Source organism: Pygocentrus nattereri, chromosome 26, assembly GCF_015220715.1.
Source record: "Pygocentrus nattereri isolate fPygNat1 chromosome 26, fPygNat1.pri, whole genome shotgun sequence".
NCBI lineage: Eukaryota > Metazoa > Chordata > Actinopteri > Characiformes > Serrasalmidae > Pygocentrus > Pygocentrus nattereri.
Genome location: NC_051236.1, coordinates 14,085,232 through 14,097,070, shown reverse-complemented (window position 1 = coordinate 14,097,070; position 11,839 = coordinate 14,085,232). Strand labels below are relative to the sequence as shown.

Below are 11,839 nucleotides of genomic sequence, written 5' to 3'. Positions count from 1 at the left end.
GTTTACTGTCTCTAAAAGCGACTGTAAAATGGCTATATTTGCTTTGTAAACATCACAACAACAAGTTTATATCACAACCATTGAAAAGAAATTAGTCTGCAAGTCTTTCTATAATGGATAGAATTTAAAGAATTTACATTTTAAGAACACTGATCTAAGGTCAGATATTATATAATTCTATTAAGTAATACATAAAAGGCATGAGCTGATCCCTGATCAGCATTCTCATTCTAAGAAGCACAACACAGTTGGGCCCAGGTCCTCTAATAATGTTTCCACTGGTGTAGGGTTTGAGTCAGTCCTGATACAGCACCTTCCTATCATTAGAATTTGGTAGTGTTTGCAGGCTTTTGCTAGTATAAACTTAATTGATCATTGATTAAAATGAGATTCACAGGCTACTTTTGAAAAAAATCTAAAATAGTATATAATTATTGAGCTATTAGTAAGCAATAAACCAAGAGTATTAAATGTTATTTAATAATTGCATTAAATAACATTAATAATGATATTTGTGTAGGTAGTGTAGATAAGATTTATGTTAAATCTCAAAAATCAAAGGAAGAGGGAAAATTATTTGCTTAAGCAAGTAATAGGTCAAGAGTCATCTTCAATCAGTATTATCACCTGCAAACTACTCTACTGTCTCTGTTAGCAGATGCTTCTGCAGCTTGCTCTTGCCAAATGCTGGCAAGAGTTCTCTTAAGTTTATTTACATATTTAGCATAGTCTCTGATCCAGAGTGACTTACAGTGGTAAATGAATGTAGTGTCTTATAATTAGAGCAGTGACATGCTCTCCTAAAAGGGGAAATGAGCCTTTAACCTCTGTGTAGGTCAGTGGTGTTATCCACTATTCTATACAACCACTACCATGACAAAAGTATGTATGACCATGTACAACACTAACACAGTATTGAAACAAAAGAGAAAGAGAATATATTTTTCCATTTTTCTTTGTTTATTCTGCCATATTGTGATGATCAATATTTCAGTTTAAGGTTACAATAAATATTTATTTCTGGACTACTTTACATTTATCCATATTACTGCACAAATTCCAATGAAAATTTACCAACATAAGATGACATTGTATAACAAAATCCCATTCTCAAAGCATGGAGAGTGCACTGATCATAAAAAAAGCTTGTGTCTGTCTTCCTGTGAATTCTGTTTATGCATGCCATGTTAGTCATTCGTAGACTAGATCACTTAGTGCACTCCTGCAGTTTTGGAATCAGCTTATTTCTGTGCCACCATCTCCTCATTGCCAGTCTGCTTGACTGCAGTCTCTGTGGTGTACTCATCTGACGTTTCTTTCAGCTGGGCTCTTTTAGCTTCCTCTTTTGCTTCCTTATCCAGCAGCCTGTAGTTGACGCCCATGCCGACAAAGAGAAACAAGCTTGCAACCAACAGGATTATTCCACAGCTTATGTAAGTGTATTTGTAGTCGCAGTAGATGTCATTAAATGTTCCTGTGAATGCAAATACAATATGAACATTACATTGCTTTTACATTCTTTAATAATTCTGAAATGTCAAACTTTTTTCTTCTTAATTATTGTATTTTCACTTTCAAATGTAAACTCGTAGCAAAAGTCTTTCCATATGGAGCCTCAAAGGGTTATTTGACTTGTAACAATAGTGAATCCCTTTTTAGTGCTATATAGAACAATATTTAAAGATTCTTAACTCTAGGAGCTATATACAACAGGTTTTTCATCTAACCAGACAAGAAACATTTATACAGTCAGATCATGCTTTGAGCTGTAATTGTTCAATGCACAACCATTTCCTTCAGTTTTTAGAAGGTTTAATTGTGCCAGCTCATAAGTTTCAAGATGGTTGGACAAGTCTAATAAATTTGTTCAATAAGGTTTAATATTATGTCTACTGCAGATTGGTGTATGATAATAAAAGCTGGTTCTCCAAAGAAAAAGAATAAGAATAATGCAAAACTGTTTTGCTCTAGACTTTTGCCTACTCCACTTCTAAAACTCTCACATGGTGTCCTTCATGTGACAGCTACATCGTCTGCCTCATCTGAACTACAAGCCACTGTACATCATCACTGCAGAGCTGTTATACTTTAACTTAGGAGCTTAAGTGCATGATTGTGCCAGAGTTGTATACTCATACCACACACTGTTGTATGACATTTTCAGCTAGTAAGATAAAGAACAGCTCGGGTACAGCTTAAAACTAAACTGCAGCTGATGTGTGGTAAAGACTGTGGCACTCAATGAAAAATTTAAGTATTTGCAGTCTGTTGCTAAAATTCTACATAATCAGATAGTTATAGAATAAGGGCCTAAATTCCAAGTCCAAGAAAAACATTAGCTTATTAGCTTTTTGAGATTAGCCAAATGCAAATGCTTAGGTTTACAAGGATTATATTCTTTAAAGATCAAATTGTCAGACTCACCCAGCAAGGGTGGGGAAAGTAACACTGGCACACATTCCAAAATGGTCAGCAGCCCCACAGCACTAGAGAAGCTCTCTGCCCCCACCAGATCCATCAGAGTCTCAAACAGCACAGAGCACAGCCATCCAAACCCAAACCCAAAGAAGGCAGAATAGACAACAAACCCGGAATAGTCCACTGCTAGAGGTGCAAGCACATGACAGACACCGTTAAAGAGAACAGAAGCTGCGAAGAAATACTGCACCCTGGGCCGCACCCATTTGGTGTTGGCCACTGTGCCCATGGAGGGTCGTGCTACCATGTCCACTAAGGCCAGCACTGAGAGCAAAGATGCAGCCTTATCATTTGGAATATCCTTAGACTTAGCATAATTGCTGAGGAACACAAGGGGGGTGAAAAGTCCACAAAACATGACAACATTTCCGATTAGGTACAAGAGGAAGCCCCGGTGTTTGAAGAGGCTAAGATCAATAAAACTATTGATATTCTCCATCATTGTTTTCTTCTCTGGTGAAGTGTCAGGCATTTCCACAGCAGGCTTGGGCTTTGGCCCAATGGGCCTCATGAGAGATCCAGCTACACAACAGTTGAGCAGAAGCCCACCTAGGATAAGTAAGCTACCCCTCAAGCCAAACTGGTCATAAAACCAGCTGTTCAAAGGAGCTAGACTGGCTAGAAATACAGGAGTACCGGCCATGGCAATTCCGTTAGCAAAAGGTCTCCTCTTGTAGAAGTATCTGCTGATCATTATAAGGGCGGGGTTGAGATTGAATGAAAGTCCGAGACCTGTTAAAACATTACAAACATAAAGACGTGATAGAAAATATACTATCATTTGTAGATTCATTGTAGATTTAGTGTTCACTTAACCTACCTCCTACCACACCCACGTAGAAATACAATGCTTCAACTGTGTTGCAAAAAGAGGCAGCAATAAGTCCAGCTCCTGAGAGGCAGCCCCCTAGTATCATTACAGGACGACTGCCATACCTATTTACCAGGATACTGCTGATTGGACCTGTGGATAATAAGAAAGACACTTAAACAAAGTGAAGACATCAAATAGCTACAAGTCCAGCAAATGCTAATACGTTTCATTCAGTTATAGCAGTGAATTCCAATCCTGGTCCATGCCCTAGATGTTTGAGTGGTTTCTCTGCTAACACCTGATACAACCAATCTGCTAATTAACAAGTTCTTCCTGAACTTAAGTGGGTGAGTTAGAGCACAGAAAACATGGTCTATGGTCTATGTCATACTCGAAGATCAGAGTTAAGAATCACACTCTTAAAATTAAAGGTCACTAAACGCTTGTTGGCTTTAACCAGATCTTTTAATTACACTTGAGTCAGCAACTCAGACTCAACAAGCCTTTCGTTACTGAAAAACCTTCAGTCTGATGGACAGAATGAAGCACTTCATGCAATAAATGAGGTGAAGAAACTTATATGGTTGGCATACAGACAGTTTGTATAGCAAACTTACTAGCTAGTGCAAAAGCTGTTATAGCTAAAGTTGTCAGCAATGTAACTGAAGTTACAGGTCACGTTCCTTTCTTTAAAACTTCCTAAAACATCAGCTGGATTATTATGTGACATAGAAACTACAAACTACAGACTAACCAACTGCTGTTTTGCTTTTCCTTAAAACACATTTAATGCACATATCACTTCAGTTTTGTTTTTCAGACTAAAGCTCTATAATGGAAGGCTCGTTATTTACAGCTGTTTCTGACAGATTTTTGACTCCTGCAAAATGCAGTGCCTGCAGCTAATAACAGGACTAAATTAAAATTCTCTACTAAAGACTCGACTCGCACTCGTACCCCAGAGACTCAAGACTCAACTCAGACGTATGTGAATCGAGCTGTGAATGTCTCTGTGTGGAGGCTCTTCACTTCTCATTTTCATTAATAAACCTTCTTTTGAAAGATTCTTAGGGGTTCTTCTATCACTTCAAAGGACCTTTTTGGCATCTTTTATGACTGTTATAGTATCTGAGGAGTTCAGGTTGGGGAGGAGCTGAACTTGCATAACCTCCAGTACCCAATTCTATTTCTTTTTCATGCTGACTTCTCTTCCACTGTCATGAATGCTTTTTCTGCACCAAAAATAAAATGATCACATGGATATCTCATGTTAACTGAATCTAATCTTAACATATGTTGTGCAGTTAGCTCTGGGTCTAACTGTTAGCTGTAGGGGTAGACTATTGCTAAAGTTTTGTGATGAAAAACCGCATATAGTGAAATGGCACTGCCTTAAGTCTTCAGTGTTGTAGACCCCTTAATGATGTCAAGGGTTTGAGGGGCTGGTGGTAAAACTGTCTCTCAACCCTTCTGAGAACTGGAATGCCCTTTCCTTATAGCGGAGTAGAAAGAGGATGTTTGAGGGTGTCAGAATAATGCAGGCCATCATCGGAGGCTATACTGGCCCATTAACCCCACTCCTGTACAATGTTTACTTAACAGATAATAATGAAAACTTGAAATATTGATTCTTGGCAGGCTGACACAAGGGCCCATGAGAAGCTTCTTAGAGCTAGCTTGTGTTTCCAAGGTGCTATACTGCACTGCTTGTACAGAATAGAACAGATTAACTAACACTCCATTGGAATTCAGAAATACATTTTATATTAGCAAATAAAATTGTTAAAAATGATGAGAGGATATTTATTGCTTAAATGTCCTTTGTGCGTGTTGCTCACTGTGCTTTTGTGATAAACACAGTAAATAATTCACAAACCAGTCCTCATTGCAAAATGTATGATCTTTGGACTTACAAAGCAGAATGGAAGAACAGAAATGACTTACTATTACAGATATACTATTAATGCCCAGTAATATCAGATAAACGTCTCCAAACACTGGAAAGCACAGACGTAACATATAAACTTCAGCAAAGTTTCAGTGGTTTGTGTCCCATCTAGCTGAGTATTTTAAATCAATATTTTAAATATATAGAATAGCACACAAAAACGTATGCTAACTGTATAGTTCCTAATAAAAGTTTTAGAATAATTGATAATTAGTCAAACCTTTCAGTACATTTGATTAATATTCATTGTTGCCCTTTCCTAGACAACATAGTATCTTTTTGGTATGTATGTATATTCCAGCATGCATCTTTGTGATTAGTCACCTGAAGAGTTCGGATGTAAACACTCTAAAACAGGACTGACAGTGGGAGCCTGCAGTATAGATCATATTACTGTTCCAAACATTTTGCAACAGTTTTGCTGTTACAACACTAAGACAGTCTCAGATGGTAGATGTTCTCCAATTTGTCTGTGCATTTGTAATATAAAAGTATTTAAAAAATTATGTCAGTAGTAAGACTTGTAACAATTATGTTTTAAAGGTCTTTAAGATTAAATTACATGTAAATTGGCTCACATCAACTTAGTTTTTCCAAGGCCTCAATAAACTACTTTGCAGTTTTGTCATGTCAATTTCTTAACTGCTGTTTTTCAAGGATGATTTCATTTCCCATGTACCTTCAGAATAAATATCACACCTAGAGGTGACAAATGTTTACCCACTGTGAAAAACACTGTGAATTAAACATGAAAATGATTCTTTTATAAATATTCTCTGAGTTTTTATACCCTCTGAATCTATAGGATTGGAAGTATAGAGTGATTTTTGCAAATAGTCACTGTGCTTACTTTTATATAATTATAGCCTCAAAATGTGATGTATATAATCCTTTTACATTGAAGACTGAAGGCAAGGGCACCATTACTTGTTTAAATAAGATGAGCTTTAAAACTAATCAGCCACAAAATCAGGTAAGCCAAAGGGAAACAGCTTGATCCATCAACTGATTACCTCATTTTAGACACATATGTTTTTTGGATAGCTAGTAGCTAAATGATTAGTGGGTTATAGGGTTAGGCTAATGTTTTGTACTGAACCATAGCTTCAGTATTTTCCTTTGCTGAGTAAAATATGTATTGCCTGAATGACAATGCACACACACACACACACACACACACACACACACACACACACACACACACACACACACTATACCTTTATATAAGGTAAAATGATTGAAAGTAAAACAAAATAATTCTTGTCTTGAAATAAATATCTTAAACCTGTGTGTGCCACAATTGTTGGCACCCCTAGAAATTCTTAAAAGGGAACTCCAACTAAAGTATATTCCCATTTACATTTTATGTTTAAAGTTCTCTTGCATGATTATCATACTTAAATGGTCAGCCAAAACTTCCTCATTAATTCGAGAACACATATGAGAGGAATCAGAGGACAAGTTCCCTCAGTTATCCACCACTATGATAAACCCCAGAAAAAACAGCAATGATGCACAACAAAACGTTGTTGAGCTGCAAAAATCAGGGACTGGCTACAAGAAAATAGCTCAACAGTTGAAAATGCCCATTTCCACTATTAGGTCAGTAATTAATAAGTTTTCAACAACTGAAGTTGTTAAGAATCTAGTGGAAAGAGGACATATGTTTATGCTGACCCCATGCACAGTGAGGAGGATGGTTCGCACAGGCAAAGAATCATAAGGATCACAGATGGGGGAACTCACAATATCTCACAAACTACAACCAACAAGACATATACAACCCCAATTCCAATGAAGTTGGGATGCTGTGTAAAACATAAATAAAAACAGAATACAATGATTTGCAAATCCTTTTCAACTTATATTCAATTGAGTACACTACAAAGACAAGATATTTAATATTCAGACGGATAAACTTGTTCTAGGCCTCAAACTCAAAATGAATAAATATTTACAAAAAACAATGTTTATCCATTTGAACATTAAATATTTTGTCTTTGTAGTGTATTCAATTGAATATAGGTTGAAAAGGATTTGCAAATCATCGTATTCTATATTTATTTATGTTTTACACAACGTCCCAACTTCATTGGAATTGGGGTTGTATAAACACAAGTTGTTTGGGGGGTTGCCAGAAGAAAGCCTCTGCTGTCAAGGACCAACAAACTCAAAATAGGGATTTTGTCCACAAACACCAGAGGTTAGTTTGGCACAGACACAAAGATAGCCATGCAAAAAAGTACCCCATCCCAATGTGAAGAATGATAGTGGATCTATGATTCTGTGGCATTGTTTTTCTTCCAAAGGCCCTGGCCAGTTTATTCAGATACATGGTATTACAGGCTCCATCAAGTACCTGCAGAAATAAAATAAAAACCTGACCTCCTCGGACAGAAAGCTTACAGTGAGCCATAGTTTGGATCTTCCAGCAGGACAATGATCCCAAGCACATCTCAAAATCAACACAAAATGGGTCACTGACCACAGAATTATGGTCACCCCAGTCCCCTGATCTAAACCCTATAGAACACCTCTGGGTTGAGCTTAAGAGGAGACTCCACAGTGTGGACATCAGAATCTGAAGGGTCTGGAGAGGTTCTGTATGGAGGAATGGTCTCAGATCACTTGGCATGTATTCTCCAGTATCACTAAGCATTATAGAAAAAGAGCTGTAATCATTGCAAAGAAAGGCTGCACAAAGTATTAAATGAAGGGGTGCGAACAAATGTGAAATTATTGAGAAAAATTTGAGAAAAATGTTTCCTGATATCTTCAAATTAACTGCAGCTTGCAGTATTTTAGAGTTACTGTAAAATGTATTGCATGTAGAAAGAAATGCTTAAAATCTGAACTTATGAGGATCATTATAAAATCTGATCTCAGCAGTGTAGTCTAAAGCATTTGAACAAGTAATGGCATTTATTCTGTCAACTGTAAGACTTATTACTATCACAATGCTCATATCAATACACTAACAACACAGCGTTGTCCCAGTTAGGTCCAAAAAGATTTAGTAAACTAATTACAGTTGTAAAAGCCATGAAAAAACTATTACAACATCAAACAGATTCAAACTGTAAGATATCTGAGTGACACTGTGTATTAGGTCTCCCTGCCAATGTAAAAAATGTAACTTATAGTGAAGTAGAATTGCATGATAAAAGCTGGGGGCTTGCCAATGAGATTCAATCTACAGTTATGCTGAAAGCATTGCCATACTGACGTGTTGGCAAAGAGAAGTGGGCAATGATTGGCTCCAGATGGAAATTATCAATTAATTAAGTGACCCTTATTAGTCCCACAATGGGGAAATTTCAACTCAACAACCTAACCCATCCATGCAGTGAAACACCACATATACACTAGTGAAGACACACACTAGGGGGCAGTGAGCACACTTGCCCGGAATGGTGGGCAGCCCTATCCGCAGTGACCAGGAAGCAGTTGGCAGTTAAAGGGCACTTCAGCCATGTACTGTCGGCTTAGGGGTTCGAACCAGTGACCTTCTGGTCACAAGGATGATCCTAACCTTGTACTTCTAGCCTACTACACTCAGGCCATGACTATTCAGTGGTTTTACAAAAGACACTGTAGCTTTTTGGTCATAAAGTGTGAAGCAACTTATTCAGTTCTTTTAAAGGTTTCATATCATAGAAACCAGCATATTTACAAACAGTCATAAGCAAAGGTTTGGGCTCTCCTGGTTAAGTTACATGTTTTGTTGATTTTCTATGTGAAAATAAGTTAATACATCCCCAGAGAGAACACACATTTGCACAAATGACTGTAAATTTGCTGAATTTTACATACATTATGTTGCGAAAAGTATTTGCTCATCTACCTTTACATGCATATTAACCTTAGTGACATTCCATTCTCAGCCCATAGGGTTTAATATGATGTCGGCCCACCCTTTGCTATAACAGCTTTAACTCTTCTGGCAAGGCTTTCTGCAAGGTTTAGGAAAGTGTTTATAGGAATTTTTTGAACATTCTTCCAGAAGCACATTTGTGAGGTCAGACACTGATGTTGGACTGGAAGGCCTGGCTCGCAGTCTCCACTCTAATTCATCCCAAATGTTTTCTATCGGGTTACAGGCCAGGCAGGTTCTTCCACACCAAACTTGTTCATCAACTTGAGTGACATGTCTTTATGGATCTTGCTTTGTGCACTGGTGCACAGTCATGTTGGAATAAGAAAGGGCCATCCCCAAACTGTTCCCACAAAGTTAGGAGCATGAAATTGTCCAAAATCTCTTGGGGCTGAGCCCGACTCCTGAAAAACAACCCCACACCATAATCCCCCCTCCACCAAATTTTACACTTGGCACAATGCAGTCAGACAAGTATCGTTCTCCTGTCAACCGCCAAACCCAAACCCAGACCCCAGACCACTTCATGGCTGAGTTCCTGTTGTTCCCAATCACTTCCACTTTGTTATAATACCACTGACAGTTGACTGTAGAATATTTAGTAGCGAGGAAATTTCACGACTGAACTTGTTGCACAAGTGGCATCCTATCATGGTACCATGCTGGAATTCACTGAGCTCCTGAGAGTGATGCATTCTCTCACAAATGTTTGTAGAAGCACTCTGCATGTCTAGGTGCTTGGTTTTATACACCTGTGGCAATGGAAGTGATTGGAATACCTGAATTCAATGATTTGGATGGTTGAGTGAATACTTTGGGAAATATAGTGTATTTAGAAAATGGAAATGTGGCCTGTGAAAAAACTATTGCAAATGTCATATTTAAGTTTGATGTATTAACTTGTTTTTGCTTAGAAAAACATCAAAATGTAAATTTACTGGGGGGTGTTCAAACTTTTTTCTATGACTGTATATCTATTTAGCTACAGGAGTTTGGGCCCCATCCATTTGCATTTATGATATAGTGTTTCAACCTCAACTGCTTTTTAAAATAAAGCATGGTACAAGGCAGCCAATCAGAACAGAAGTTATTTACATATCACAGTAACATTTTCATTCTAAGGCATAAATAGCTCAACTTTACATACTGAAAGTGCATAAGTATAATGGTAAAAATAGAGTATGTGTTTCACCTCCTGCGTATATGAAGCATGCATTGATGGAGGAGATCCAGGAGACTTGACTTGTGCTGGCATTGAAGATCAATTCCATATCTCTGTAGAACACAGTGATGCACTTGGGAAAGGCATAGGAAAAACCAATAGAGATAAATGCACCAGCCACCACTGCCCAACCCCAGCCCCCCTCTGGAGGAGTGTACCCCACAGGACCTCCAACAGCAGACGGCATGGTGAAATCCACACAAATGGACAGTTGGTTTTCTGCATGGAGAGAAACATTTGCTCTCAAAAATAGTTAAACCTTGAATACAGTAGATGTTTAGAATAAAATATATGTAAAAAGCTAGCTGCCAGTAGCATCTCCAAATACAATGATTGTGCGGACTATCGTCACACATTTGTAGCCATTGTATTACCTTAAACATCCTTGCTGTATTTATCTATTTTTTGCAACATGTACAGTATTGAATGCTTTGCCATAGTTTATTGATTATTATTGATTTATTATTGACTACCAGGTTATTTCAGAGAGATATCCAGATACCAACTACATTTGGGGCAATTGCCAAACAAAATTTTCACGGGCTGTATGACTGCATGTCGGGGAAATTAAAAATAATAACCACTTTATCAGTCAAATTATATTTCAGTGAAAATATTATGATTTCTTGTGTTGTTCCTTGGTTTTTATGGTGACCACACTTTTAAAAACACTTTATAAATGTTAATTATTCAGTCAAGACAATGGTTCTATATAGAACCATAAATAATCAAACAACCATCTGCATGCTTGAAAGGTTCTTTATATGGTGAAATCATTCCTTAGATTCATGAAGAATATATTAAATATGATTCAATATAGAACCTTTTGAAAATGGTTATATGTGGCATCAAAATCAGTTCTTCTATTGTTACAATGTCAAGCCATTAGGCTCTTTGAGTGTCTATGGTTCTATGTCTAACCATTTTCTTTGAAGAACCATCATTTTTTAAAGAGTGTACTATTGTTAGTAGTCAAGGAACTCTTTTTAGTACTATATAGAGCTATTTTTGCTAAAAGTGCAGGCTATACAGAAAGTACAGTTAATAAGTAATAGCGTATATTAACAAGTCATACAGCAATGTTGTGACATACCTGATCAGTGTTCTTTGTCTTCCCTTTTCTTCACCTTCTCATCATACATTTGGGTTTCATTATAAACCACTACTGCAAAGTAAACTTTCTGGCTTTCACTGAAATGCCAGTCACCACCCAACCCCCTCAGTACTAATCACAGCAGTCATGTGACTTGCTGCTGCCAGTTCAGAACTCAATGTGTGATTGTTATGATAATGCACACATAGACTGTTTCCTGTGTATACAACAAACTTAATGTTTTCAAATCATTGCTAGAACTTCCATTAAATTCTGCACAGCGGAAACCACCAGGTGGGCAAAGTCTGCATTAACGAAGCTCTCCTGTTGTTTTCCCCTGATGATAGGCAGCCAAACTTCTTACTGTAATTTGAAATGAATGTAAACCCACGGCTTTTAGTTACTGAAAG

The 11,839-nt window shown here is 37.4% G+C and overlaps 1 protein-coding gene across 1 annotated transcript; it reads right to left on the bottom strand.

Annotated features, from left to right (window-relative positions):
• Nucleotides 1-941: 941 nt before the first annotated feature.
• Nucleotides 942-11,567, bottom strand: LOC108427594 (monocarboxylate transporter 1-like). The gene is made up of 5 exons (XM_017697852.2): nucleotides 11,430-11,567; nucleotides 10,307-10,555; nucleotides 3,299-3,442; nucleotides 2,425-3,210; nucleotides 942-1,474 (listed from the first exon to the last, which is right to left on the bottom strand). Exons 2-5 carry the CDS (start codon nucleotides 10,521-10,523, stop codon nucleotides 1,242-1,244), a joined length of 1,380 nt encoding a protein of 459 aa, XP_017553341.1. The 5' UTR covers nucleotides 10,524-10,555; nucleotides 11,430-11,567; the 3' UTR covers nucleotides 942-1,241.
• Nucleotides 11,568-11,839: the final 272 nt, after the last annotated feature.

Bases quoted from the DNA above. Each gene is read 5' to 3' on its own strand.
- LOC108427594 (XM_017697852.2), bottom strand. From the start codon at position 10,523: ATGCCGTCTGCTGTTGGAGGTCCTGTGGGGTACACTCCTCCAGAGGGG. The intron at 3,443-10,306 runs GTGAAACACATA...TATTATCCACAG, and splicing joins ATGCTTCATATACGCAGGAG to GTCCAATCAGCAGTATCCTG. The intron at 3,211-3,298 runs GTAGGTTAAGTG...ATGTTTTAACAG, and splicing joins CTACGTGGGTGTGGTAGGAG to GTCTCGGACTTTCATTCAAT.